This window comes from Fusarium verticillioides, chromosome 5 (assembly GCF_000149555.1).
Source record: "Fusarium verticillioides 7600 chromosome 5, whole genome shotgun sequence".
NCBI classification, from domain to species: domain Eukaryota; kingdom Fungi; phylum Ascomycota; class Sordariomycetes; order Hypocreales; family Nectriaceae; genus Fusarium; species Fusarium verticillioides.
Genome location: NC_031679.1, coordinates 311,994 through 339,810, shown reverse-complemented (window position 1 = coordinate 339,810; position 27,817 = coordinate 311,994). Strand labels below are relative to the sequence as shown.

Sequence of the window (27,817 nt, the reverse complement as noted above, 5' to 3'; positions counted from 1 at the left end):
CACGCAGTGCCAAGCAGATGACCCAGAAAGTTGTGATCTACACTCAAAACATCACTACCATGCAGACCGCAGTGGCAGACGTCTTCGGCGAAAAGGATACCGGCATCACAATAGACAACAGGGAAATCGCTTCTCTCGCCCTTGGTCCCGAAGGTAGCGGCGTTACTATCACATTTGCAGATGGAAGCTCGGCTCACGAGGCGTTCCTTGCGCACAAGCCGCCGACAAAGATTAATGGCCCGTTTGCAGAGCAGTTGGGTGTGGAGTTGTCGCCCGGCGGAGATATCAAGGTGACACCGCCATATGGAGCCACTAATGTCAAGGGAGTTTATGCAGCGGGGGATTGCGCGACTCCGATGAAGAATGTCATACAGGCGATGCATATGGGGACATTTGGAGCCGTGGGGATGGCGTTTGACCTCCAGGCTGAGGGGCCCAAAATGTAAACATCTAGTGAGCATGTGAGAAATTCGATTAGGAGTTTGAGCCAATTTTAGGGGAGAATGGCAGAGGACAGCTATCAGCAGCAAATCCACGGTCAAAAGTAGATCCTGGAACAGAAGATGGAAGTGAAGGAGCCAAAGTCGCGTGGCTCATACCAAAGATTACAGACAGTTAGTTGAGTTGAAACAGGGCAAGATAGGGCTGAATTTCGTGGCGCTGAGTTACATGATTCATCGCAAGTTTGACCGACATTACCCTAGAACACCCTTCTAGAATTCAGAATAATGCCCCAGCTACAAATCCATTTGCCTGGAATTTCTCTCGAGAAGAGAGCGTCTCATCCAATAGCAGAGTATAACACGGCAAAATGGCCGCGGACGCGGATTCATATGCTGTGCCGTCTAGGTAGGATAACCGTAGTGTGTTAATAGTAGGATGGCGTTACTAAACCCGCTTAGAATCGAAGCTTTGTGTCCCATCCTCGATCAAATTCAAGACAACACTCTCTCAGCTTCAATCAGTATCGGCGTTTCTTATCACAGAGAAATACTCTTCACTGGAAGTCGAGGGTTCCGCAATGTATAGTCCCGAGCGCCCGCTGATTCCGAGATCAAATATCTCCTGTGCTCACTTACGAAAGCCTTCACTGCTGCGTGTTGCGGTATCCTTGTCGACGAAGGAAAATTGGAGTGGACAAAGCCGTTGCGGGGCTATATCCAGTTCTGCAGTGTAGTGGATTCTGTCATCGGTGAAAGGGCAACTGTTCGAGATGCGCTCTCGCATAATACTGGGTTAGCGCATATGGATCTTACATGGCTGGGGGTGGAGTGCGACTACATCCTTTATAAGGAAGTCCTGCTTAAGGTTGTAAGCCATCTTCCTCCAGTTCATGACTTACGAAGCGGCTTTCATTACAATAACTACATGTACGCCGTGGCTGGCTCAGTCATTGAGAAGCAGTCAGGCCAGCCTTGGTACGAGTTCCTGAAGGAGATGATCTTAGAACCTCTTGGGATGCATCGAACTGTCACAAACCGAACAAAGTTACCAGATGGCAATGCCGCAGAACCTTATGTTGTCCTTGACGACTACTCATTACACCGGCAAAAGCCAGTTGACACAGCTGCTGATCATACTCTAATGGGATCGGCTGGAAGTGTTTGGTCCAATGTAACAGATATGAAATGGGCCAAAGCTCTGCTTGACGGGATTCACCACGAGCTTTCGGTCCTCAAAGAGATACCGACAATCACATCACACAAAGCCAATATCACTACGTCTTCTATTGGCGAGAATATATACGGCCTTGGGTTTGCTCTCGCGATAATTCCATCAACAGAGCTGGGTATTCTTTCTCTCAATGGTCCGCAAAGAGAACACGTAATTGGTCGAACCTCAAGGCCAAGACTTGCTCTGTATCATAATGGCGGTATGTCGGGATATCTGACAGCTTTCTACCTGTTTCCAGAGACTAAATCAGCGATTGTGGCGTTGGGTAAATCTCATAGTTTGGGAGATGGACCGGATTGGTCTGCGCAAGCTATTGCACAGGCAATGTTTTACCTTCAACCAACTATAGATTTCGTCGAGGGTTTCGAAGCAGAGGGCTAAGACGGAGTATGAGAGATATGCCCGTCTAGCCGCAGACTTTGAGTGCTTTAGAAATGAAGAGAGAAGCAAAGAGAAGTTCAATGTGGATCTTGAGGACTATGTGGGCAAGTACGTCAATTCAGGGTTGAAGATGACGCTGGATATCAGACATGACACAACGAAGAGACTAATCATGGTTGTCAACAATGTCTCGTCACAACACCATCGGTTGAGTTACTTTGCTGGAGACACGCTTGGGTTTCTACCTTCTCCACGCCAAGAGTTTGTTGTTCAGGAATTTATTGATTGGTTCACATGGGAGCAACTCATTCTCAGTTTTCATCGTAATGAAGATTCGGGAATATTGAACGGAGTTTCTTTGGCTTTGCAAAATGGCGTTAAGCCTGTGTACTTTAAGAGGGTTTCCGTTCAGGAATAATAACTCGAAGTGCCGGACCATAAGGCAAGAAAAGCTCCAGATCATGATACAACATAGAAATTTGTAAAAGGAAATAGCGCTTATAGGTCTAAAATACTGAGAGGCAAAACCGAGGGCGAGGTGACATTATGGCTTCCTAACTCAAACGCCGTTGGACCTGCAGGGGACTGAGGGGGGGTAATACCAGTATAGAGCATGGCGTATTGACAGTTCCTTTGAAAAGGCCCGACAGGCACCGAAAAGTCTGTGTCTGCAGGGTATCGCTGGGTTATGTAATAAGGCGACTGATCCTCATCATACCAAAGCAAATGATTCGTCGGGAGAAGATCATCCGCCGCGGGAGGAGATACAACCGCAGGCGGTATCTGGTGCGGCATGTGAAGAAGAGAATAGTCGGTCTGGACTAGCCGATCGAGCACGAAAAGACTCCAGTAAACGCAGCGCCTTTCTTCTTCCTCGTAGGGTACTATAGCTTCCCGCTCATCCTCACGGTACTTCCCAGGCCCCACGTGTAGAATTGAAGCCATGGTATTAGCATCTCCAATACTGACGTAGGCGCGCCCAAGCTCCTCGTGGGTATACTCGTAAAATGCGAGCAGAATGGAGCACTGAATAAGCTCGATACTGGGACTCTCAATGGCTCGCAAGACACTCAATATTTGCTTGGCAGACCGATAGACCGCCCTGTCAGCATTCTCTTCTCCTTTGATACCTGAACCGTCGTCTTGAGAAAAGAGTTGCATGCATACAACTAAAAGCGTAGTCGCAGGGTCCTGAAGCTTTTGATCCGAAAACGAGTCAGAACCTGTACTGTTGGTGCGTAAAGCGAACAGTTCTGGATGGACTATGGTAAGGTAGGGATTTATAGTCTCCAGATAGTGTTGAACAGAATGACTCGGGATGGCATTTCTTGAAGAAAGTAGGCTCAAGATCATAGAGCTGGAAATGTCAAGAAATGGCTTGAGCGTTCCTGGTATGTGAGGTGGAGATTTTGTGATAGTCTCCGGCCTTATGACTGTAGTGACCGAGGGAGTATATACATAGTCATAGCAGCATTTGTTCCTGAGCCTAACCAGTTAGACAAACTGAGCTCTCTTGGCGTGGTGGGAGACTTCTACATACCGCTTACATCGCGAACAACCCGGTAACGATTTATCGCATTTCTTTTTAGTACGAGTGCATTTTTCACAGGCTCTATCAGCCTTTCTCGGCCCTTCTGTAATTTCCGGGCTTGGCGATAGCGATGTGAAACGAGGTTTGATAGACCTGCATGAGGGACTCATGATGGCGTGTATGTGCTGTATATGTCTCCAGATGTGAGGGCTGGTGGGTATAACTAAGAAAAGTCCTCTTGGCAAAGTGGATTGAGATGTAGATGTTGTAGCAAATACGAAAAAGGGAGAGACAGAGTCTTGGTATGAACAAGAAGGGAAGAGTCCTATTTAACATTTATGTAAGACAGCTTCCTATTTAACCCTGAGAGTTTCAGGCTGCAAGCTAATTAACCGCTAGTTGGGGTCCAATCTGGCAAGTCTAAGAGAGGTACGCGAGAAAAAAGGCTGTAAATGTTATTTTAAGACAAGAGGTTACACAATACGGAGTGAAATCCCCCAGCTAATCTCATCATCACAGTGGCTTTGACCTTTACAAGCTGCCAAGTTACAGGGATGGCGGCATCTTGTGTTGGGGAAATTTAGGGCTGCCAGAGTGGGAACTTTTTGGAGCCAGACGATTCAGGTTAGTGACACTCGCTATACGACATTGTCGGGGCAGGGATTAGCTTTTTTGACAGCATGACTTAGTGGGATATGCAACGGGATTATCCGAGGGTTCTTTTTCGTTATCTGATTGCTTACGCACCTCTGAAAAGGTCTAGATGCGCAGGGTGACAAGGGAGTTTTCCTTGCTGAGTTGTCAAAACACCTTGTGTAACAGTCCTGTTGATTGAGTGATTAGTACTCACACCTGAAGAGATTGTGGTGTAGAGAATTGCAACTGGGGCCCCGCATTGAGTGACATTCCTCGCCTCCGCCAAGAGCAGTTGACAGTTCGCAGCGGGCGTAACAAGCTTTGCCAGTTCCTCAAGCTGATATTCACGCCACTTGGCTGCGTTATTGAAACCTTCGCCGAGCAGGGACATTGCCTGAAGAGTGTGCATCACGTGCTAAGCTCTGTGGCCGCGGCATCAGCCCATCATCAAGTGCACCAATTGATCCATGTCACGACTCAACAGCAGACGATCTCTGTTTTTCAGCCGCCCCGCTTTGTCGCGGTCTTGGGCAGTATCCCGACGCTTTGAAGATGTCGGTCTAAGGAGCTAAATCCCGACGGTGTCTTTGCAGGGGCGGTCTTGGAGCGATTCCCGACACTTGTCAGCCGTCGGGTTATACAAGCATATCCCGACGCTGACCCCACACACAGCGAAGCGCTTACGGACTAGGTCAGTTTTGACTTCCGGGATTAGCTGAGAGTTATGGGATGTCAACAAACGAAACTAGGTGCTCTAGGGTGCGCAAATTCACGATACGTTGGTTAGCGTATGAATTAGAGAATTCAGTAGTTTGCTGTTGTTTACTATCTGTGGGACTTTGTGATACGGCCCGAAAAGATAAATATGACCCCTTATCGCTTTATATCATGGTCAGACGTCCCGCCGTCTCGCGTCTGAGTTCTATTCTCCTCCCAAGCTCCCAGCACTACCGGCCGAACGAAACGACGCGACGACTATAATTACAAAGGAATCCTACAACTCGATACTGTGTACGCCGTTATCAATGCAAATACTCACTCTGCAACCCAAATGCGATGTTATACCGCACCAGGCGATAGATCCCCTTCGGGCTCATCCAGCGGCAAGTGGTGTTCGACCAAAAACCTCACCATCCACTTGTCGAACTTGTAGGTTTGCATTGCCGCGGGCCTCACACAAGTCTTTTGGAACAGCTCGAGACGTTTTACCTGCACTCGTCAGAAACTAACCACTAACACAAATCTGTCTACTGACCGAGTTTTGAATCGAAGGCCAGTATTTCTGAAGCGCATAGATGGTCTCATAGTTGGACTCCAGCTTGGCCCGTATATCAGCCGTGTCATCCTGCTGCCCGAAAATGAGCGTGTGCAGAAGTACCGCTGAAGACGCAACAGTCATGTATCCCACTCCTCCAAAGACCATGGCGCAGTTCGGAACTTGGCGGGACAGCTTGACGAGTTGACTAATCGACCTTGCGTGATACTTGCACAGCTCGGCGTACTCGATCGTCTTGGGTGTCTGCGCCCGATTCAGGTCCAGAAACCGGAACAGCAGCAGCACGAAATGCTGGTGGTAGCCTGTATGTATGGCGAGGAACGGTCCCCCAAGCTTCTTGGCACTGTGTGCCTGGAGGTTCTCCTCTGTTGCCTTCTTTTCCTCGGGGAGACCAGCTTCCCAGAGCTGTAGGCCTTTTGCTAGATCTGCGACGCGCTGCATCACGTAATCTTCCGAGATACCCTCCTGATTCCACTGCTTATTCAGGTCTCGAATAGGCCCTAGCTGTTTTGCGAGCATGATGTTGTATGCCCAGAGACCCAGTGTGCGGGGGCGCGGGGGCGACGCCTCAACACTGTCAGTACCTTGGTCAATATCCAGATGATGGAAGTAGTCTTCATCCATTGGTAGAGGAGTCTCCTGATTAAAGTCCGGCATCGCGCGGCGGAGGTTGCGACCAACTGAGCTCCAACGGTCAGCCATGAATAGTGTCCACCATACCCTGCATTTTGTTTCACGTAGAACCTCCGAGTCCTCCGGGTCCGGCTGGTCTAAGCCAAGAATCTCAGCCATACGAATGCCAAGAGTGACAAACAGAGCCTCAGACTCTGGGTTCTTTGACGAAGATGACAAATTTGCGAGCAACACGCATGTCTGGATATTCTCAAGACAGATATTCTCCATATCCAGCTTCAGCAAGTATTTAGACTTTTCCATGAAAGCAGGCCCAAGCGATGCTATCTCCGGCTTATCATGGAACCGACACCCAAACGCCAGTATCGCAGACAGCAAAGCATCTCCCAGCGTATCTTCCTTCACTGCATTCCGCAAGGTAGGCAGATGGAAGAGCGTATGAGGCCTGTCAAGTATGTAGTAAATATAATTCTCCACAAGTTCTTCAATGAGGTCCTGCGAGAGAGCAGCCTGCGGGTTCAGGTCCTCGACTGCCGAGACGCGCTGTGGCTGAGGAGAAACATCACCTCGTGGCTGGACGAGCGAGCACTGATGGTTCTGCTTCTTGGCACAGGCATCACACGGGCCGTCAGGCTTCGTCCGGAAGCACTTTTTGCGCCGCCTTCTGCACCTGGTGCACGCTGTAGGGAGTTTCATGGTGCTGCTTTCGATTGGACCTCCTCCACAAGGCACGTAGTGACAAGATGAGAGGAGATCACGGGGAAAAAAAGAGGGGAAAGGCATGTTGTGACATCCAGGGTTACTTAATCCGCTGACTAACAATTATTTCATGTGTAGCTGCATGAGAACTAGTTCGGAAATAGCAGTTAGAGTGGCTGCTAACCTTGTCATTGTAGATCCAGGGTCCGAGATGCATGGTCAGAAACAACGGTATAGGGCGGCCGCTGCTAAACCCTTCTTGTCCAACTCGGGACTCTACGTACCGATGTGTCCTTCTAGACCTGGCCCTGATTGTGGATCCCCCGTCCCCGGAATATCTATAGATAAAATGCCAAACCTCATTCAGTCTACGACTTTCTTCTTCTCAACAACATTCTCACTGTTCTTCCCAGTCTGTCTGGTATCGCTTGCCCACTATGCTCTTCAGATCCAAGAAGGCGAACCTCTGGTTCTCGTGCCTCATTCCTTGCACTTGCATGGCTGTCAATGGCTATGATTCCTCTACGTTCAACGCAGCCCAGGGATCAGTTCATTTCATGAACTACTTCAACAACCCCGTATGATACTCTCCTACAAGTACTATTCACGCATAATTGAACTGAACTGTTTAATATCAGTCGCCATCCACTATCGGCTCAGTCAATACAGCAATGGCTGTAAGCAGCATCATTACAGGTAATCGCCCATCACTCTATATTATCGGCTCGATGCTTATACTCTCCAGGTGTTTTCCTGTCTGCTCTTGTCTCCGATCGATTTGGTCGTAAATGGAGTATGTGGGCAGGCGCCGTGCTTGTCATTATCTCAACGTTTATCTCGACCTTTACACCTCCGGTCATCGGCGGTTACATCGCTGGTCGTGCCATCACCGGTTTCGGCCAAGGACTGATGATGCCAGCTGGACCGGTCTTTATCAACGAAATAGCACCGGCCAAGCTTCGGGGTAGTATCATGAGTTTCTGGCAGCTTAACTTTGCTATAGGATCTTTCGTCGCATACTGGATCAACTACGCATGCTCCAAAAATGCCGAGAGGCTTGAAGAATGGGACTGGAAGATCGTCATGTTTCTTCAGATCTTCTTTCCTGTCATCATCATTTCGGGGCTTTTATTCTGCCCTGAGACTCCAAGATGGTATGCTTTCCTTCGCACGATTATCTTTTGAATACGATGCTAATCAAGCTGCAGGTATGTCCAGAATGACAGATTCGAAGAGGCATACAATACCCTCTTGCAAATCCGCGACGACCCAGACCTCATTGCTCAAGAGATGCAAGATATACGACAAGCTATTGCGTTCGAAAAGAAAGAAGGGAACAGCACTTGGGCCCGATACAAGTTGCTGTGGACAGATAAGTCTGTCAGAAAGCGCATTCGTAAGTTTTTCTCGCCCTATCCATGCTCATTGCCTAACTTCGCTAGTCCTCGCGGCTACTATGAACATTGGACAACAACTCACCGGAAACAACTCCCTCGCAACATACTCCACCATCATTTACAAAAAGGTCTTTACTTCAAACAGCCAAATCCAGCTTATCAACGCCTTAGCTGGAACGTTCAATATTCTATTTACTCTGAACGCCACTTGGATGACAGACCTCGTGGGCCGAAGACCTCTCCTCCTTGTCGGTGTTGCGGGCCTGGCAGTCTGCATGTTTTCCGCCGCGGCTGTGGTCACTGAGACACCGACTCTTGAAGATGGCTCTAAGTCTCCCAGCGTAGGCATCGCAACTGTCTTCTTGATGTTTCTGTTCGCGTTCTTCTTCAAGCCTTCTTGGGGTGCGACGGTGTGGATCTGGACGTCAGAGATCTTCTCTATGAACATTCGTGCGCAGGCCGTCGCTATGACGACTCAGTGTCAGTCTATCGCAAGTATCATTCTCCGTAAGTCTCCATGTTTCGCTTTTGCTAGGCCTCTTACTAACAAGGACTGCAGAACAAATCTTCCCCATATTTCTTTCGGCCAAGGGATTGTAAGTTACCGGAAGTCCACCTGAGATCTCAGGATACTAACTCGTGGCAGCTATGCTATGTATATGTTCGGTGCTATCAATGTCCTCCTGTTTGCATTTGTTTGGTTTTGTATCCCAGAGACTAAGGGGGTTCCTCTCGAGCATATGGATGCACTGTTTGGTGGCGCAGACCACGCGGTGGTAGGAGCCGCCATTGTCAGCGAGAAGACTGTTCATGATGAGATGGTTTCCGTCTATGGCGCAAAGGCCCCGGCGGTTAGTCAGGCGAAGTATGACAGTGCTGTTTGAGCGAATGGACTTTAAGAACTTTAGGCATAGCATAGTACACGATAAACGGTTTCCTCCCATCTAGGTCAGACTGGGTCAGCAGGTTATTCATATTCATACGAAGGGTAATCGTATGCTTGCAGATATTGGATCGAAAACAATTATGATTTACGCTGTAAATGAGATTGATTTTGAGCTTAGAACACTCTTTTCACCCTCTGCGTGACCCTTCCTCTAGTACGAAGACCCCGGGCTCTGGGTGTTCCTCATCATACATCCAGAGTAACACGTGGGCATCTTTATTCTCCTCGCAATCGAATCCGATTATGTACGATATCCAGGGTCTGTTTAGATATCGTCCAAGCTTGGCAGTCTCATCGTGTGACACATTCCATGTCCATGAATGGCGATGATAGTGCCTGAGCTCATAAGTCTCGCTCACGATACCTTGAAATGTCATGTAGAGATGGCCTTTAACGACGCTGACGTATATGCGGAAATTGTGGAGAGCGTTCCAGTAGCGGCCTGTATATGCCTCGAGGTCCAAATGACTGGTGCCTTTTTCCGTCTCTCATGAAGCTCATCTTCAGCTTCCTTGGTTTCCGAAAGGAGGTAAACAGTCGTGTTGAAGCCTTGAATACTTCCGCCATGATACAGAATGAGCTAACCCGATTCTCCCTGTCCAATTAACGGCAATGAGGGAATAAGCAGATAGTTGTAACTGAGAGTGCCCAACGGACAAGGGAGCTGTGCACGCCCCCAGCCCAGTGCATAAGACTGCTCGCGTAAAGAGGTGAGATCAAGCTGATTGTGAGGTCGGAGGATTGTAGTGAGCTGCTTGAATGGCGTGTCTGGCGTTGAGGTCGTCTTGTTGTTGAACTGATGATTAACTGCCGCATAAAGCTGGTATAGTATTTGGCCAGATCGTTGGTGCAGCTTCGAATAGCCCCGCCCGCTCCCATGATTGGCTTGTTTGATATGATCGAAATTGGAACTTCATATGAAGAGGCATCTTCGAGTGCGTAATAAGCCTTTGCAGCGTTGGTATTCCCAGCGAGGTCCTCCATAGACGTTCGGTGCATCTCCAGCGGCTCCCATATCCTTTCCTTGAACGCCTCTTCAAGACTATTCCGCTCAACCATCTCAATGATCTGGCCGACCACGTCGTAGGCGTAGTTGTAGAGAAAGGCGGACCTGAAGTCCCTAACAACAGGTTGAGCAGCCCAGGTCCGTAGGCTCTCTGACTTGGGGAGTAGGAGATTCCCTGCGTGAGAATTCAGAGGGCGTCACTACGCGCTACTCCAGTGCGATGAGGTAAGAGATCAGCGATGATGATCTCGGAGCCACGGCCGTTGAATGAATCTTGGAGCTCGGGCAATATTGGGGCGCCGCGAGTAGACCACCCGAGCTTCCCTTCTTCAATCAATATTCCCACGAGGACTGCCACCATTCCCTTGGTCACAGAGCCGATGAAGTACGTAGTATCGCCATCTGGCGCTTCCTTTGCCTCGAGGTCCCGGAAGCCGAAATGTTTCGCGTATGCTTCTTTTCCTCCCGAAATAACGGTTAAAGACAGTCCAGTCGTGCCGCTGACCTTGCAGATGTAGCCCATCTGAGGCTCCAGAGAGGCGATAGCATCGTTCAGGTTGGTAAGTGAATAGCTCATCGTTGTGAAGTTTTGGGAAGCTAATGGTGTTGGCATAGCATAGAGGTGAAGAACCCAGCGAATGATGCTTCTTTTCTATAGATGATTTCACAGACTCGGTGAGGGGAACTTGCTTGTTGTTTGTGCCTCTTTGCTTTGTTCTCTTGCGCCACTCAAAGTTTAAGAAACAAACGCAGCAGATATCCTGGCTTTTGCCGTCCGCAACGGTGCGATATGAGATCGGGATGGCAAGCCTTTCGGCCCTCAATCGATCTAATTAGCAGTACCTCTTAACTCCTCTTGCATGAAATAGCCATGGTAGGGTGAACGTCAAATTGGTAACCAACAGTAAATCCACTCTGCTAAAAGCCACGGCCGTCTCCCGATATACAAGCTACCTCAGGTGATTCGCCGAAGCTCTGCCCGGGTTTGATGACGAAGATACCGGAGATGTTTTCCAATAGACCTCAAATTTTAGGCGACAGGCTGTTTTGCTGCAAGTAAGCTGACGACACTGTAACCTCCGTTGTCCAACTCCAACAAAGTACCATCATATGCAGTCAAAAGGGCCGACCATTTTTGGCGATCGCACCACTTTTACTTGATATAGGTGGCATAAGACAATGCGATCGTTTTCGTTCTCTCTAAACCGGTCATTTGAGGTAATTTGTCGTGCCCCGTAGAAATTGCGAGAAGGGTTTCAAGTGGCTGCGGAAAATAGGGCTGGCGATAAATCGAAACATTGAATGCATGATTTTATCACGACTATGACACCAATGTGCAGTTCGAAGGAATTGTGGAATCAACCATATCCCCGCAAAGGTTTCCGAAAACCGCATCAATTTTCGATCTGGTTGATTAATGATAACATGGAGGCTAATGAATAAGCTAAGCCTTGGTATGGGCCGTTAATTGCTGACTGCATACAAAATCCGCTGACGGTGCATTCAGCTGGTCCAGTACTGGGCCAATAGTGTCACAGATTTGAGTTATAAAGAGGCACGAGAGCATCAATCCTTGCAAGGCAACAAATAAACCCCTCGTTTTTGTTCTTCATCCCCAGAGCCATTCGCAATTTTTTTTTCGCCCTTGAATCATGCTCTCTTTTACACTAGCACTGCAATCCTTTCGTCCCTAATAGTGTCCCCATAATGGTAGCAGAAAAGGAACGCGTGGAGCTGGAGAAGCAGCTTAAGAATGATGATCGAGATGTCGCCGATCTGTGGAAAGAAGCTCTCAAGAGCTATGAGAGCATTGTCGGGTTCGGTCTGCAGCGCAAATTCGACAATGTTCAGTCTATGCTTGACTATGGAACCGACCAGATGAACAACTTTCACAAGTTCAGGCATGACAAGGGAAAGGTCGATCGATTGAGGACGTTGTTCTCTTCCAACTTGGATCTCGTCGAGCAAGGCGCCAACCAAATTATCGCCGCCGCTGCACCGGCTTTTCCGCCAGCTGCTGCCATTGGAACCGCTTTGACCTACATGCTTCAAGCTTGCCGGTCTGTCTCTGCCGACTACGATATCGTTATTGTCTTTTTTGAGGACATGAACAGCTTCTTAGGTCGGATTACCATCTTGGAAAAGAGATTGCCGCAAGTCAAGGCTTATCAGAATTGCTTGATGGAGGTGTTCACCTCGCTTCTCACCATGTGCGGTTTTGCGCACAAGTATATCGAGTTGGGTCGCTTCAAGAAATGGATCTCGAATTTGTTCAAAGGTGATGATGGAGAGCTTGGTGGCGCGAGAGCGAGCATGAACAAGAACTTGGATCATTTGCAGCAAGCAACCGAGTTCGCCATCCTGGGTAACACAGAAGAGACTCTTGCCATGGCATCACAGCTTGACGAGAATCAGAAGTCTCATGCCGAGATGCTCGAGCGAGTCGGCCATACCATCGACACTATTCATGAGAACACAGAAAACATTCGCGGCGATATAGCCAAAATCCTCAAGCTCTTTGGTGGACAAAAGAAGGAAAAGACCATGGAGAAACCTCAGGCGAACAAACCGACTTCTTCCAACAGTATCCGTAACGCCATGCCCATAGTCTTTAATGACGACCACGAGTATCACGCCCTGAAAGAAACACTTCTTCCAGACTCATGCAACTGGATTCTTTCTGAGCCTGAGTGGGAAGAATGGCTGAAGCTGCCAGAGGGATCAAGGCCCATCCTCGCAGTGGCATCAGAGCCTGGCACTGGTAAAAGTCACATGGCGGCCGCACTACATGACAAGCTTGCCCAGAGAGCCAGTGAAGATGAGACAGGCCATACTTGCGTGGCGCACTTCTACTTCCGTGAGCAAGAAGACGCGTTTGCATTCTTTCTCTGTGGTGTCATCACAGTCATCAATCGCATAGCGGAAACAAACTATGCAGCATGTGAGAAGCTGAACGCCCAGATAGCTCGAGATGATATCGACATGGATACAAAGATCTGGCAGAATCTCGTTGAACACCTTCTTAATGCTGTTTTTGCCCCGGACTCCAAGTTTAACCTTTTTGTTGTCCTGGATGGCCTTGATGAGCTTCGTGATTGGGCGAACTTCAAGTTATTCCTCACCGACTACTTCAACGAGAAGGGGTTGAAGATTTCTTTGGTTGTTACTTCGAGGCCTGAGAAGCTGGAGGATCTTCCAGAGGGTACAAAGGTGACCCAGATTGAAGCGACAAAGAAGAAGCAGATGCAGGATCTCAGAGCTTTGATCTGGAGCGAGATCAACGCTCTCAATAATCTGAGACGATTTAGTCGTTATGTGCAGCAACGAATCGCTGACAACATCGAGGAGGCTTCACCTAGTCAGTATCTATTCACATTTATCTGATGAAATAGCTCACACTGCCACAGATATGCTCTACGCTCAGCACCTGCTCGGTCGCCTTGACGATCTGGGTCGCGAGGGAGCTGTTCTCCGCGCTCTAAGTCAAGAGAAGCCCAAGAATCTTCACGGAATCTATGAGATCCTACTTGCAGAATGTCAGCGCCGCATGCCACCCAAACACCAAGAGGTCGCTGCGGCGTTACTCCACTGGGTCGCCTTCTCCAAGCGGCTTTTGACTTTGGCTGAGGTCCAGTCCCTGGTCAAGTATCTCGCGCAGGACAATGAATTTGACATTGAAGAGATACGTGAACTATTCGACAAGTTTCTGCGGATCGGCGGTCCAGGCTATGATACAGAGGTTCTGGCGAGACTCCAGGCCAGTCAAGCCACAGCAGTTCAAGACCTGAAGCAGGACGATGATGATAAACATGACAGTATCTACGACGATGGGCCACTGCCCGTCACTTTCAAGGAGCGCTCTATGAGGCATTATTTCACGAATAGTACTCACGGTGCATCAGACTTCAGATGGGGTCCCTCAGAAGCGAACCGGAAAATGCTCGTCACTAGCGCGGAGCTACTAAAACAGCCTCGTGAAGCTGTGTGCGAAGGGCTTCTCAAGTACGCGGCGCTATGGTTCATCTCACACTTTACGTCTCTCACCATGGACCAGCACACGCCTGAGGAGCAGGTTGAGGTACTGGAAGCATTTGCGGAGACGATGGCTGACAAGACAGGGTTGGCCGAGATGATGGCCAAGAGCGGTATTTTATATGGGAAGCGCGGTGGTGGTTCTGTCACCAATACCAAGGTTGCTGAGTGGGCTGGACTTCTTGAGAAGCCCGAAGTTAAGGATCGAATGAGTGCTTTTGCTGTTGAGTGGTGGCAGCGCGTTGCGCCTGATCCTGCGCTTTGTCGCGTGGATATCGCAAAGGGTTATCTGCGTCGGATCTACGTGGCGCAGAACTCGAAAGACGCTTTTGATTTGTGGCAGCATCTTCATGGTGTTTTGCAGGTGGTAAGCATCTCGCCCCGTAACAACTGCTACGCCAGGAAGGCTAATATTCTGCCCATCTCTAGTCTGAATTGACAAAGCTCCTGATGGACCAAGCAGTCACCAATTTCCCTGACCGTTTCGAGGGCAAAGATGCCTTCAATAAAGACAGCGAGGAGTTCAATGAGACTGCAGCAAGCCTTGGAATCTTGAACCTTTTCGGCGACGAGATCAAGCCCGACGCTGCAGCACACCGGGCGGTTGCAGAAGTTCTCGATGAGTATGAACTTCTAGATCCAGCTGAGAAGATATGCCGCACGGCTCTTGATCTCTGCAATCCTGGGGAAGAGGAATTCTACAGAGCTTCCTGCGTCTTGTCCAGCATTCTTATTGAACAGAGGAAGAAACCAGAGGCCTGTGACGTGGCACAGACGGCAGTCAACAATTTGTCGACGAGCGATGTTCCTCCCGCGTTGAGGCGCAAGGTCTACACAACGCTTGCCAGGGCGCAACGCAAACTTCGTCAATACGACGCTGCTCTAGAATCTTTTTCTACGGCAAAGCAGAGTGACCCTGATGGCATAACCCCAGGTCAAGACCTCGTTGACGAGCTCAACGTTGTGGAGAAGAAAGACAAGGCTCAGTATATCCAGACGCTAAAGGAGTGGAGTCTTGTGGAGAGAATCACCTGGATCGCGTCAGATTATGCAGAAGACGGTGAAGAAAGACATGCTATCTTTTGCGACATTGCTTCAGAAACAGCCGAGCAGGACTTTATTGTCAAGTTCTACCAAGAGGCCATCGACTTTCTGGACAATCTCGATGCCGCTCTTCCTCTACGACTTGACCTCGCCTTGATATACTTCGAAGTATGTCGAGAACCCGAGAAGGCACTCAAGCTACTGGATCAAGTATTCGACACGCGTGCTACAGGTCTCAGGTTCCCGATCCTCGGTGGAACTGCACTCTTGATGATGCTCCGAGCTGTTGATTGCATGACAAACGTTCAACTCGAGCTATTCCGCAAGTCTCGTGATCCAGTCTACAAAGCAGAACGCTTAACAGCACTCGCTGGTCTTATGCAGCGGCCTTTTGCATCTGACGTTCCAAGAACATCTGCATCCTGGACTAGTTTCCATCGCGTGGGGCTGGCGTACATGTATCTTGTCATGGGCCCACTTGAAAAGTTCCAGCAAACAATTCAGTCTTTGCTTCACGACTGCTTCGTGGGTCTTAATGATTCAGTTGGATGGAACGATGCGCCTTATCTGTGGATGCTGGCGCAGTCGTTGTCACTTATGAGTAAAGCGCTGAGGAATGACGCGGAGCTCAATAAATATGCTCGCATTGTTGGTTCAGCTGTGTTTTCGAGACTCGGCAATACTGACAAGTCGGAGGATGAGGAAGAAGGCAAAGACGAGGAGAAGACCCCGGCAGCTGGAGACAACGACGATGATGATACTGAGGAACCTCACGTCGATGTTGACACAAGCGATGATGAGGAAGATACCAGCGATCCGCCTACAGACGAGGGAGACCTAGTAGACCCAGAAGACGGGTACTACACCTGCGGTGGCTTCTGCAACCCATCGCGGAAGTTCAAATGGTGGGCCGGTCGGTCAGCATACATGTACGTGACGTTCGCGTCAGGCTTGATTTGCGAGGAATGCCAGGCTGAATATGACGCTATTGAACGTGGCGAGAAGGAGTTTAAGGGTCGTTATTTTCATGGTCTCGGTCAGGATAAGCTAAAGCTTCCCGTCGAGGGCTGGCGGGGAGTGAAGAAGGGTGTTATGAGGATCGAGGGGCAGCAGGATATTGCTGTCGGGGATTTCTTTAAGAAATTAGAGACTGAGGTTGTGAAGAGTGCTTGGGATAAGATCTGGGCTGGTGGGGCATTTTAAGATTTCTTTACATGAACATGATAAGCGATGTCTGATTGTTATTTCTCTCAATATTTAGCCAAGATTTATATAGTCTTATTTCTCGCGATGTCTTATTTATATCTAGTCTGTGATAAATATTAAGCTTTTCAGGCATTATATAGAGGCTACCTATTCTTTTACTTTAATTTATCTCTCATACAATCGGCACATGTCGATGAGGCATTTGACTATTGCTAATCAAGCTTAACTACTTGACACATAGAAGGGTGTATTTTATTATACTTCTGAAGCGCATGTTTCGCCTAGATTGGTCCCTTCCACTCAGGATAAGGGCTAACGCATAAGAAAATCACATTAACCGACCTATGCTCCCTGGACATTAATCTGATAGGTGCCAGTTGAGTGGTAGACAAATACGCTCCCCTTAACCGTTCCTCTGTCATCGGTACATCGATCCAAAAACGCTCCGAGATCCCGCGCCCACTTGGCACTATAAAGAAGAGTTAGTACACAATATCACTCACGAAGGATAGAGACGACCAGCTACGGGATAAACTAACCATGGGGCTCTTGATTCTCTGCCATCGTTGACAGCAACATTTATAGATGGGAACTTCTTGCAGATCACGCGGTATCCGCCAGCCGGACATGCTTTTCCATCTTTGCCGTAGTCCGCAATCGAGTCGACACAAGCGGCAACAGTAGTGGCCTAATGAGGGTTCTGCTAGTTAGACAGCGGACCATGCATCTCGTTAGAAACGAAGGCAGTAGTATAAACTTACGCGGGCTCGTTTGCCTGAGGAATAGTTGCAAGTATACCTGCTGCTCTGCCTAGCGACAAGGTCAGGAGCATCTTGGCCATCCGCATCTGTCGGATAGGCGGAACCAAGGGTAGGACCGAGGGTGGCCAGGGCAAGGAGAGTAAAGTCGATCTTAACCATGGTGACGATTTAAGCAAGGCAAGGAACTCTTGGGGGAAATGCTTATAGCTAAGTGCTAACAAGCAAAGGTAGGATAACGCTCTGCTTTATACTTCAAAAGAGTTCATCTTTACGTAAGGTTATATGCAGTACTTCAGCCGAAAGAAAAGCAAGAGCACGTCCTTAGGCCATCGTATAAATGTATTGTTTGGGTCGTTATGCATATTGGCTAAGTACGCTCGGCCACGCCAAGCCGGGCTTGGGGCTTGGGGTCCGGATGGGTTCTAGGGTATTGGTCCAATCGGTGTATGTGTTGGCTCGGTCAGGTACGTTTTTAGATCGCGCCAAGCCGCCATGGACGTAATGCAGTCAGCCTTCGCCCTGGTCTGAATGTTGTCTTGAGGCAATTTTTATTTACCTTCCGCATTGCATCACCTGCGCCGTATTTGTAAAGATTACTTTTCCAGTATTCATAGACCTGGGATAGAATGCCTGAACTTATGTCAGTGTTAAAAAATAGTCTAGTCTGTTTTATTTACTACAATATTTAAAGCGCTTAGGTTATTGAATTTATTATAAAAAGATTTTTTTAGAATTAAATCTAGTTTCATAATATAGGTAATTTAATTGTTAATAGGTCATGCAAGCCTACTTCTTCATTTGCTGTAGTCGCTTTGTCTACGACTACCGCTGAATCGACATCTATTACTGTGGTCTCTTCCTCAGCTACAGTTGATGAAACTGAGATGTCGACCACTTTCTTCACTGACTCTACTGCTGTTTCTGAGAAAGAGACAGAGACGGCCACTACCGAGAAATCTACTACTGAGATGCAAGTGGAGACAGTTGCTGGCTCTAGAACTGAACTTCCCTCCGATTCAGCTACTTCCACATCCTCATCACCACATCAAGTCCTGAACCAACCACACTCGCTACATCCACCGCAGAGCCTACAACCACCACAACAGCCGCCACAGATCCGACCGACGTCCTCACAGACCCTGGCTTCGATTCAGACAGCATCGCCCCTTGGTACACCCTCGGAGGTCGTGGCACGCTCTCCATCACCGACGAAGATACCCACTCCGGCGATTTCTCTGGCCACTTCTACACGGATGGTTTCATCAGCCCTGTTGTCCTGGGCGTCGATCATACCGCTGACCAATCCTTGATCAAGGCTTAGACCGAGTACCATTATTCTATCTGGACCAAGACCGCTGAGGCTGTTAATTGCAACATGCGAAGGATTACCGGGCGGGTGCATCTCGAGTTCCGATTGGGCCGGGCCGTATAATGAATGGCCGCAGTTTACTATGAGCTGGACTTGGAGTCAAATGTTCTTGGACATGGTGCCGAGTATTCAGATTCGGGCGGCGTGTCAAAATTTGGGGGTTTATGTTGATGATGCTGTTTTGATCGAGGCTAACTAGAGAAGGACATTATCGGTATGCGTGGATGAAGAGTTAGAGCTCGCAGACATTGAGCCATTGACTTCATCGCTCCCGCCTCTGCTAAATGTTTGATCCCTACCATCCGAGATGCGCATATATGCTGGTATTATAGAAACGTGACTGGTCTTTTATTTCTTGTCTATAAAACTTATCATATAATCGCTTTTTATTTCTTCATTTGAGCCAAGTACGACTCGACATCAGACTCCCTCAATCGAGTAGCCTTACCATTCACCTGCTCACCAATGTCAACTTGGTAGGCCCTCATCTTCTCAAGGTACTCAGGCACGAAAGCGCCCAAGATTCGGATGGCGAGAAGAGCGGCGTTGGTGGAGTTGTTGATGCCGACGGTGGCGGTAGGAACGCCGCGCTGTATCAAGTCAGTATGTGAATATTTTTGCATGGGGATGTTACTTACAGGCATCTGAACAATGCTCAAGAGAGAGTCCATTCCATCCAAGTGGGTGGCCTTGACGGGAACACCAATGACGGGAAGGGGGGTGTAGGCTGAGACCATGCCGGGGAGATGGGCAGCTCCACCTGCGGCGGCGATGATGACTTTGATACCACGATCAGCAGCAGCCGTAGCGACATCACCCATCTTGACCGGTGTTCGGTGAGCAGACGTAATGTCAACCTCCCAAGGAACACCAAACTGAGTGAGAATATCGAGACCAGCCTTGAGGACAGGGAGATCAGAATCAGAGCCCATAGTAACCAGAACCAAAGGATCCTTAGTGGCCTTGGTAACAGCCTGCTCAGGACGAAGACTCTTGCTCTTGGCTTGAATGCGCTCTTGTCGCATATCAGCTGCCAACTTGACAAGAGGTTGAGCATAGTCCTCTAGTTCCTTGATGCTGGCGGTCAAACCGGTCAGAGTAATGTGACCGATCTTGCGGCCGGGCTTGGACTGCTTGCCATAGAGATGGGGGTACACGCCGATGTTGCTGGCGAACATGGACTTGGCCTTTTGTACGAGGGGGATGTGGGATTCTGGTTCGGCGCCGCCGAGGATGTTGATCATGATGCTGGATGCGACATGGGGTTCGAGCTTTTCGGGGAGGGGCTCGTCGAGAATGGATGTGAGCTGCGCCTTGTACTGTGACCTAGACGTTTCTTAGCATGAAATCAGCGTGGCAGGCATGGAGACTTACATGTAGGGAACGGCCTCGATGGTGAGATGCCCAGAGTTGTGAGGTCGCGGGGCAATCTCATTGACAAGGATGTCATTCTTGTCAGTGACAAACATCTCCACAGCAAAAACACCTCGTCCCCAGAGCTTCTCAACAACACTGACAGCAACCTCTTGCGCACGCTTGGATACCTCATCGGGTGTATCGCGAGGAGGCATGTAGACCCGCGAGCAGACATTGTCCTCGTGAACAGTCTCCACGCAAGGATACGGCACCAGACGCTTTGTTCGACCCTCAGTGTCCTCTGTGCGAATAACAATGACCGAGAGCTCACGTTGGAAAGGTACGTACTTCTCCGCGTAGCACTGAAGCTTTCCAAACTCGCTCACAGCAGTCTCGATATCCTCATCATTAGCAATCTTGATGTTTCCCCGCCCATCATACGAATCCTTTCGCGACTTGAGCATATAAGGAAATCCAAACTTGCTCGCAACATCCTTCAGCGCCTTCCGCATCTCCTCCGCACCATTGGACTGAATAGCAACCTGCTCAGCGATAGGAATACCCTGCTTGCCCAGATAATCCTTCTGCTCAAACTTATCCTGAATCAAGCGCAGCGTCTTCCACGAGGGATACACAACGACCTTTCCCTCAGTAGCCAACTCCTCCAGAACAGCAGTCTCGATATGCTCCGTCTCAACGCTGAGCACGCTGCAGCTGCTGGCGAGCTCTCTGATCTTCTGGGCGTCCTTGAAGGAGCCGTCGACGTGGTACTTGCTGCGGCTGACTTGCTTGGCGGGTGCGTCTTGGGCATCGAGTATGGCGATTTCGACTTCGAGGGGGGATGCGGCTTCGCAAAGCATGCGGCCGAGTTGGCCGCCGCCGAGAAGACCGAGCGCAGGTTTTCCGCTCATTTTCGCGTGTAGGGATGTGAGATACTGTGTTGGGGTGAGTGAGCAAGTGGATTTGCGCGATGAGGTCAACGGAAAAAATTAGATCGGAGCTGGAGATGTGGGGCTCTGAGTCTGATATGGATGAGTCATCAGCCGTCTCAGTCAAACTCTACCAGAGAAATTTTACAGATCAGACAAGCTCATGAGAAGAGGACACTTGAAAAGGGCCGATTTCCATGGCTCGTGCCATGTTTCTATTCCTTGTAGTAGATGACCGTCGATGCTGAGTGTTTTCGGCCCCGGCATTTAGACCCCGGATGCCGTGTTGTTTCGGAATCAGAACGGGGCACGGCTCGACCTCCGATATCGTCAACCCCGCTTATCGCAACCTCATGGCGGGGTACCTCAATGGACACTTGATCCCCATATAAGATAATTTATTGCGATAGTGTTTTTCTGCATTTTTCTTTCTCTTCCTTTTGTCTATCATGCCTGTGCGGGAATGTAAGGAAACGCATTTTCATTAAACTGTGAGCTGGCGGGTGGGCGAGCTGGAAGAGTCGTTTCGCGACGGTGGCGCTATAGTATAATTTCATATCCTGGTGATGGTAAATGTGACTGCCGTGAGGGTCGCTCCCGGATTTGTCCATCTGTCGGTGGCCGCGAAAGTGTTGATGTCACTACTGGCCATATTATCGCAGATCGAAACCCCTAGCTTACTATCAAGACCCCGACCACGGACGACGTTTTCTATGGTGTAAGCGATGTTCTCACCGCATGAGATGCGATCTGCCTCTTGAAAGCCAGCAGCCGGCTTTGATATAAGTGTCTCTGATCGATAAAGTGACCAAAGATGGAAATAAAAGCTTACCTGTTTGGAGAGGCCCAGAGGTTGAAGCTAAGATGTATCTGGGTAATAGCATTTTCGAGTTCCTCCTTGACAACCGCTTTCTTTGGAATGAGTATGTCCTCTGGGTCTTTTTTGGTTCCAGTTCGACCGCAAGGCATCTAAGCATAAAGATCAGAGTCCAGCTGATGGAGCAGTTCCTGAAGATAGGTACTAATCAAGGCAGTAATGGGGAGACTGAAATCAATAATATAGCCAATAGAAAGCTCTCTAATCCGTGCCATTTTCGCTGGAGGGAGAGGAGGGAAGAAGAAGCCGGCTGTTCCTTGGATCCATTTCTGTAGAGGTCGAGAACTGAACGGTCACCAGATGAACCCGTTTCAATTGTCTCGGTGATCCTGTGAGCTCTAAACGCCGTTAGTGATAACCTGGAGATGGCAAGTGCCACGAACTTGAAAAGATGAACTGATACCGAGAATATCGACTGGGTATTGAAAAATCGAGGCTGGCCGGGCTTCAAAACCAACCAATCGGCCTGAATCCGCCCTGTAGCACTACTGCTTGTTAGGGAAGTGCCCCACTCTGAGGACCGGAAGATATAGATAAGTCATTTTGCTTTATCAGGATATTAAAAACTCTGTATATGAGATTCAATTAAGTGGCTAAAAGAGGCTCTAGGTAAAGAGCAGTTAGAAGTAAATATAACACTATCGTTTTATAGGCATTCCTATATACAAGCTTCTTATAACAGCTTTTCCATAACAGATTCCATAACAGAATACCTCCATTAAGTTCTCCTAGGAAACACAGGAAGACTGGGACCCAACGCCGTTTGAATAAGCAATTAAGTTATTCTGGAGGAAAGTTGAGGGGCATCTAAGAAACCCGAAGTTGCAGTTATCACATCTGAGGCGGTTGATATAAGCTGTCCCTAGGATGCCTGCAGACCAGCGGTGGTCGGTGTAAATCTGCGTATCCGAGTTGGAACATTCATGGCCAGTCGGAAACCAGCCATTGTAGCCATCGTTCCATACATTGTTGAGCGAAAGATTGGCCGGATCATTGCTTGTTACAGATGAGGGATTGGATTGCCCGTTACTGCCCCTGATGGTGATTGCTGCTGAGTAGGTATGCCCTCCGCTATCAATCCAGCAGTAGTCGATCATGCACCCGGATGAAGGCGTAGGGAAACTGAAGCAAGTACCTCGTGGTGCCAAGGAACGCGCTTTAATTCCCTTTTCGCCATCGAGAAGCATATCGGGGTCGGCTTCAACGATGGGAATAGTAGTGGTGTCTTTGCCAGTCCCAAAGGTCACCATCTTATGAACGTAGCCTGGGGGAAACTTTTGGTTTTCCTTCAAATCTTGAACCTCGCGAGGGGACAGACGAAGATTGGGGAGATGGGTGTCTTCAGGAAGGGGATCCGCGACAGGGTTTGCAGCAGCAGAGATGGTCCAGGCCGCAAACAGCGCGACTAACGCACGCTTAAAGAACATATTGTTTTATGTATAAAGTGTGTCTCATAGACTAAATCGAAGTGAGGTATAGAGAGAAGGATGTAAGTAAAGTAGAAGGGAAAAGAAATAAGACATATGGCTGGCCTAGGGCTTTATAATGTAAATTAATAACTTAGTGTTCTAGATATGCGCTTGTACCTATTTTGGAAAGGGCGTACTCTCGGCATCTGCAGAGCAGATACCGCTTCGTATTCAATACAAGCTTGTCTCTCACCGCTTCATTTTTCAATATAGTATACCTTTCTTATCAGCTATTTGTAACCATAACTCTCTGGATACAGGAATATTAAATTGGACAGCGGATGTCACGGAAGGCTAGTGAGTCGCGATTGTAATGAAACTTTATTAGTGGTAAAGCTTAACTGGAATACGAGCTCTTACGGTCAAAGCCCAAGGGTTTTATTCGTTCGGCAGATGTGTAGATGTCTGAGATTAAAAGATAAAACTTATAGTAAAACTTAAATATACTACCGCACCGAGGTTTAACGGTACGTACAAGGTTGATCACTGGGCCATTTTTTCTAGCAGACTTTCCTAACTCGCAAACTGGGACTTGGATGATTTCTATAGAATGGTATATTTTGGGACCTAGCGCGAAGGGGAGCACGGGCATCGAGGTAGTCGGCCTGGTCTCCACGATTCTCACAATTCTTGAGGCTATTGGCAAGATTTCCGATGCCCTCAAAAATGCCAAAGACCTACCACCATCATTTCGTGAAGTGGCCAACAAGTTACCCATTGTTCGAGAGGTCCTTCAAGCCGTGGAAAGGCACCTAAGCACACCGGCAAATCAAGCGACGGACGAGTCTATAAAGGCGGTTCTTAAACATTGCAGAGAAAAGGCAGAGAAGTTGGAAAAATTATTCATGGCTGTTGATCCCTCTGAAGATACATCCAGAATCGCTCGCTCCTTTGCCAGATGGAAAGTCAGATACCATAGGCACTGGAGGCCATGGAAACGAGATTCAGACAAATTCATACCTTGTCGGACACGTACGACGAGCGGTGGAGCCCCTCCGAGCTCAGATCCTATACCCGGGCTTCAATACGGAAGGCTTTGGAAACTCACCCAGTCATATTATTCGTCGACGCGCTCGACGAATGCGGTCAAAAGAGCGAGGAACAATTAGCTGAGGAATTCAATTCCCTGCTCCACTGGCCCTCATCGAAATGTCTGAAACACTTTCGCATCTGCTTGACCTGCCGTCACTATCCTGTCGTAAATATTGATGCTGGTTTTGAGATATGTGTTGACAGAGAAAATGCGGGAGACATATCCCTATTCGTGGAGTCCAAGCTGCGTCCATTTCAAGAACAGACAGGGTCCAGAATCTCTGAATTTATCTCACAGCATGCCGAGGGAGTATTTCTATGGGCGAGTCTTGTGGTTGGCAAAGTGTTGAGCCTCGATCGGGATCGTCTAGAAACAGCCATGATCGAGTCTGAAATCCGTCAGGTTCCTCAGAGCTTGGAAACGCTTTAAAGTGAAATCCTCGGACAGATTGAGGAGAATTCTATTGGAATTATCAAATGCATCTGCTTTGCTGCTCGCCCTCTAGCTCTGGTTGAGTTGCATTGGGCTATAGTTCTGGCTCAAAGCAAAGGTTTGGACTCTCTACAAGAGTTTGGAGGACCAGACTGCCTTCAATTTAACGGCGGTGCCATGGAATGGAAGGCTGAAATGCTCGGGCATGATCTTATCGAGTGTAGGACTAGTGACGGAGTCGTTCAATTTATTCACCAATCTGTGAAGGACTTTTTCATGTAGAAGGTAGTGCCGTCTCTCCACAAAAGCACTGATTCAGAAGAAACACCACACTATTGGCTGGCTAAGATCTGCTTGCTATATCTGGAGATGGTGGAGGATCCCCTGGTAGCCGATGCTAAGGCGAAATCCAAATTTCCCTTTCTATCCTACGCGACATCTTGTTGGGGCTTCCACATAAGCCATCTTCCAGATAATTTGCAAGAGTCATTCCCTTGGCCCTGGGACGCCTCCGTTACTCGACACTACCTGCGTGGTGGCTTCATTTGTAGAGTTTTGTTTAATGGATGGACAGGAGCTTTGCGAGGGATCCTATCAAAGAGCAGTGGGATCTGCGTTGATGTCGACAAAGAGGTCTATGTTGGTCGCACACCGCTCCATCCTGCTGCAACTTTTGTTCATATATCGATTGTTAAGTTACTTCTCGAAAATGGAGCACAGCCAAACAAACGCGGTGTGTTATATTGGACGCCGCTTCACTATGCGGCTCGATATGGTCGCACGGCTGTTATGGAATCACTTCTCGCAAGTGGCGCCAAGGTGAATTCAAAAGACCCGCACGGTCAAACACCCCTTGTCTTTGCTATAGACCATGGCGATACCGCGGCGACCGAGCTTTTCTTTGAAAGAGGCGCCCAAATTGATTATAACTACAAGGTAATATTCAAGCTGGCCTTTGAGGATGACCTTTTCCATAAGGTTACGAGGGTGGCTCTCCTGGGAGTAAGTGTGGCACTGGCAAGTAACGTGATGGGCCAATCGAAACTGACTATCGTGCTATCAGCTCCACTATCTCGATGAAGAATTTGGAGGACCGTTTTCACAGCTTACAGTATGGATCACTTGGTCTATTGAATGGGATGCCGTGAAGCTAACAGATCTATGCGTAGAAGTTTTTTGAAGCCGCATTTTCTGGAGAGTATGATATGCCCAACCGAATCTTGATTCCAGCGTCCTGGAGAACTCCGCTATCACGCGCTGCCGAATTGGGTGATCAGAAGGCTGTTCGTCTCTTACTTAGGTATGATGCTCGACCAGAAGACAAGGATGAAGATGGAGAGACAACTCTATCCCGAGCTGAGAAGAACGATAAAAAAGAGGTCATACAAATCCTTCACGAAAGTATGGGCTAAGGGTAACGCTCGGAGGTTTTGCAATAAGTCTGTTCATCGGGCCGTCGGCTCGATCGTTCCTGAAACTGTAACGTTAAAATGGACATTATTCGATCCAAGCTTCGGTTGTTGTAAAATATTATGCAAACTGCTACAAAACATGTTTCAGACAGATTTAGACCCATTCAATCTTAATTACCCACCAATGCCTCATCCTTGTAGGATGAAACCTGTCAATCAGGTTGAAACAACAGCGGGGAATCGTTTGTATGTCAGTCGATTAGCTCTTGAAATATTCATGCGTTGTGAAATCCTTGTCTATTTCCCGTGTTTAAATAGCCCTTGAATCAGCAGGACTTTAGCTGGAAACATAAGTACCCATCAGGACATACAAGTCATTCAAAATGCGTGCTTCTCTTGACTACACCCTTCTCATTCTCGCCAACATTCTGGCAGTCAAGGCTCAGTCATGTCCTGACATTCACATTTTCGGCGCCCGTGAAACTTCAGTGGCCCCGGGTTTCGGCTCGGCTGGCCAACTAGTTGATATGATCAAGGCTGACCACCCTGGCGCTACCTCAGAGGCTATTGACTACCCTGCTTGTGGTGGCCAAGCATCCTGTGGCGGTGTGCAGTACGGCGACTCTGCGAAGCAGGGCACACAAGCTGTTACCACTGCCGTTAACGGTCTCAACCAACGCTGCCCTCAAACAAAGATTGTCCTAGTCGGTTACTCTCAGGTAAGAGGCTTCAGGTTGATCATCCGATATTACTGGCAACTAATGGTGATGATAGGGCGGTCAGATCATGGACAATAACATCTGCGGTGGCCCCGACTCTGGAGCTGGCATCTCTGATTCATCTGTACCTCTCTCTGCTAGCGCAGTCGAACAGGTCAAGGCTGTTATCATGCTCGGGGACCCTCGATTCGTGAGCGGTCTATCTTACGGAGTTGGCACCTGCACTGCAGGTGGCGTAAGTCATATCATCGCTCCTTATGTGACACTGCTAACAACACTCAGTTCGATGCTCGGCCCGCCGGCTTCACCTGCCCCAACGCAGACAAAGTTCAGATCTACTGTGACTCTCAGGATCCTTTCTGCTGCAACGGAAACGACTCAAACCACCACCAGCAATACGTCAGCATTTATGGAAAGGAGGCTTTGGAATTTGTCAACGGAAAGCTATAAAGACAGGTAGAGCATCTATAGCTAAGAATCAATAGCGTTTCAATTTAAGATTCCGTCCCTAAAGCTTCCGTTTCCCTCAGCGCTCGTTTATTCTTCCATACTGTAACAGTTGCCTGACCCAACAGCCAGTCCAAACTGAATTTGCATTTACGATACCCAGTGGGGTCACAACATTTACGAAGTCCCCAAGTCTCATGATTAGGCGAGGTCTCAAGATGGTTTCGGTGTAGTAGCTGCATTTCACGATCATTTCTCCATATTGATCAGCAATGAAGGGAGGGGCACCTGCAACGCATAGCACTGACGACCGGAGCCCGATTAAGCACCCATTCGACTGTGTGAACAAGGAACAAAACATGATGATTGCCTAACATGATGTTGATTTCAGTAGAGCTGACAACATTCAATCACGAATCCCTCCACCTACCAGTGTCCGCACAGAACAAGTTCAAGTCGTACAAAGCTAACATAGAACCTTGTTCTACTAACATGCGACCTTGTTTAACAACTGCCACTTTGTTCGCGTTCCATCTCTCTCCCTCTCATTTA

The 27,817-nt window shown here is 48.5% G+C and overlaps 13 protein-coding genes across 13 annotated transcripts; 7 read left to right on the top strand and 6 right to left on the bottom strand.

Annotated features, from left to right (window-relative positions):
* Nucleotides 1–17: 17 nt before the first annotated feature.
* On the top strand, nucleotides 18–446 carry FVEG_03299 (hypothetical protein; the record flags this gene model as incomplete). Its single annotated transcript, XM_018890917.1, has 1 exon — nucleotides 18–446. One exon carries the CDS (start codon nucleotides 18–20, stop codon nucleotides 444–446), a length of 429 nt encoding a protein of 142 aa, XP_018747328.1.
* A 575-nt stretch (nucleotides 447–1,021) lies between these two features.
* FVEG_03300 (beta-lactamase) lies at nucleotides 1,022–2,055 on the top strand (the record flags this gene model as incomplete). The annotated part of the gene is made up of 2 exons (XM_018890918.1): nucleotides 1,022–1,028; nucleotides 1,085–2,055. The coding sequence occupies 2 exons, from the start codon at nucleotides 1,022–1,024 to the stop codon at nucleotides 2,053–2,055; spliced, it is 978 nt and encodes a 325-aa protein (XP_018747329.1).
* Nucleotides 2,056–2,553: 498 nt separating this feature from the next.
* Nucleotides 2,554–3,216, bottom strand: FVEG_15236 (hypothetical protein; the record flags this gene model as incomplete). Its single annotated transcript, XM_018904360.1, has 1 exon — nucleotides 2,554–3,216. The coding sequence occupies one exon, from the start codon at nucleotides 3,214–3,216 to the stop codon at nucleotides 2,554–2,556; it is 663 nt and encodes a 220-aa protein (XP_018747330.1).
* A 1,809-nt stretch (nucleotides 3,217–5,025) lies between these two features.
* Nucleotides 5,026–6,827, bottom strand: FVEG_03301 (hypothetical protein; the record flags this gene model as incomplete). The annotated part of the gene is made up of 2 exons (XM_018890919.1): nucleotides 5,026–5,431; nucleotides 5,478–6,827. 2 exons carry the CDS (start codon nucleotides 6,825–6,827, stop codon nucleotides 5,282–5,284), a joined length of 1,500 nt encoding a protein of 499 aa, XP_018747331.1. The 3' UTR covers nucleotides 5,026–5,281.
* Nucleotides 6,828–7,228: 401 nt separating this feature from the next.
* FVEG_03302 (hypothetical protein) lies at nucleotides 7,229–9,283 on the top strand. The gene is made up of 7 exons (XM_018890920.1): nucleotides 7,229–7,408; nucleotides 7,469–7,526; nucleotides 7,576–7,984; nucleotides 8,039–8,226; nucleotides 8,273–8,734; nucleotides 8,787–8,823; nucleotides 8,874–9,283. The coding sequence occupies exons 1-7, from the start codon at nucleotides 7,268–7,270 to the stop codon at nucleotides 9,109–9,111; spliced, it is 1,533 nt and encodes a 510-aa protein (XP_018747332.1). The 5' UTR covers nucleotides 7,229–7,267; the 3' UTR covers nucleotides 9,112–9,283.
* Nucleotides 9,284–9,776: 493 nt separating this feature from the next.
* FVEG_03303 (beta-lactamase) lies at nucleotides 9,777–10,756 on the bottom strand (the record flags this gene model as incomplete). Its single annotated transcript, XM_018890921.1, has 2 exons — nucleotides 9,777–10,354; nucleotides 10,384–10,756. The coding sequence occupies 2 exons, from the start codon at nucleotides 10,754–10,756 to the stop codon at nucleotides 9,777–9,779; spliced, it is 951 nt and encodes a 316-aa protein (XP_018747333.1).
* Nucleotides 10,757–11,719: 963 nt separating this feature from the next.
* On the top strand, nucleotides 11,720–16,594 carry FVEG_03304 (hypothetical protein). The gene is made up of 3 exons (XM_018890922.1): nucleotides 11,720–13,537; nucleotides 13,587–14,578; nucleotides 14,641–16,594. The coding sequence occupies exons 1-3, from the start codon at nucleotides 11,887–11,889 to the stop codon at nucleotides 16,456–16,458; spliced, it is 4,461 nt and encodes a 1,486-aa protein (XP_018747334.1). The 5' UTR covers nucleotides 11,720–11,886; the 3' UTR covers nucleotides 16,459–16,594.
* Nucleotides 16,595–16,629: 35 nt separating this feature from the next.
* FVEG_03305 (hypothetical protein) lies at nucleotides 16,630–17,511 on the bottom strand. The gene is made up of 3 exons (XM_018890923.1): nucleotides 17,223–17,511; nucleotides 17,001–17,149; nucleotides 16,630–16,930 (listed from the first exon to the last, which is right to left on the bottom strand). The coding sequence occupies exons 1-3, from the start codon at nucleotides 17,379–17,381 to the stop codon at nucleotides 16,804–16,806; spliced, it is 435 nt and encodes a 144-aa protein (XP_018747335.1). The 5' UTR covers nucleotides 17,382–17,511; the 3' UTR covers nucleotides 16,630–16,803.
* A 595-nt stretch (nucleotides 17,512–18,106) lies between these two features.
* On the top strand, nucleotides 18,107–18,532 carry FVEG_15237 (hypothetical protein; the record flags this gene model as incomplete). Its single annotated transcript, XM_018904361.1, has 1 exon — nucleotides 18,107–18,532. One exon carries the CDS (start codon nucleotides 18,107–18,109, stop codon nucleotides 18,530–18,532), a length of 426 nt encoding a protein of 141 aa, XP_018747336.1.
* A 308-nt stretch (nucleotides 18,533–18,840) lies between these two features.
* On the bottom strand, nucleotides 18,841–21,548 carry FVEG_03306 (hypothetical protein). The gene is made up of 3 exons (XM_018890924.1): nucleotides 19,966–21,548; nucleotides 19,230–19,917; nucleotides 18,841–19,181 (listed from the first exon to the last, which is right to left on the bottom strand). Exons 1-3 carry the CDS (start codon nucleotides 20,856–20,858, stop codon nucleotides 18,978–18,980), a joined length of 1,785 nt encoding a protein of 594 aa, XP_018747337.1. The 5' UTR covers nucleotides 20,859–21,548; the 3' UTR covers nucleotides 18,841–18,977.
* Nucleotides 21,549–22,342: 794 nt separating this feature from the next.
* Nucleotides 22,343–23,180, bottom strand: FVEG_03307 (hypothetical protein; the record flags this gene model as incomplete). Its single annotated transcript, XM_018890925.1, has 1 exon — nucleotides 22,343–23,180. One exon carries the CDS (start codon nucleotides 23,178–23,180, stop codon nucleotides 22,482–22,484), a length of 699 nt encoding a protein of 232 aa, XP_018747338.1. The 3' UTR covers nucleotides 22,343–22,481.
* A 973-nt stretch (nucleotides 23,181–24,153) lies between these two features.
* Nucleotides 24,154–26,099, top strand: FVEG_15238 (hypothetical protein; the record flags this gene model as incomplete). Its single annotated transcript, XM_018904362.1, has 5 exons — nucleotides 24,154–24,652; nucleotides 24,761–24,907; nucleotides 24,977–25,689; nucleotides 25,751–25,798; nucleotides 25,857–26,099. The coding sequence occupies 5 exons, from the start codon at nucleotides 24,154–24,156 to the stop codon at nucleotides 26,097–26,099; spliced, it is 1,650 nt and encodes a 549-aa protein (XP_018747339.1).
* A 383-nt stretch (nucleotides 26,100–26,482) lies between these two features.
* Nucleotides 26,483–27,268, top strand: FVEG_03308 (hypothetical protein; the record flags this gene model as incomplete). Its single annotated transcript, XM_018890926.1, has 3 exons — nucleotides 26,483–26,818; nucleotides 26,874–27,053; nucleotides 27,101–27,268. The coding sequence occupies 3 exons, from the start codon at nucleotides 26,483–26,485 to the stop codon at nucleotides 27,266–27,268; spliced, it is 684 nt and encodes a 227-aa protein (XP_018747340.1).
* Nucleotides 27,269–27,817: the final 549 nt, after the last annotated feature.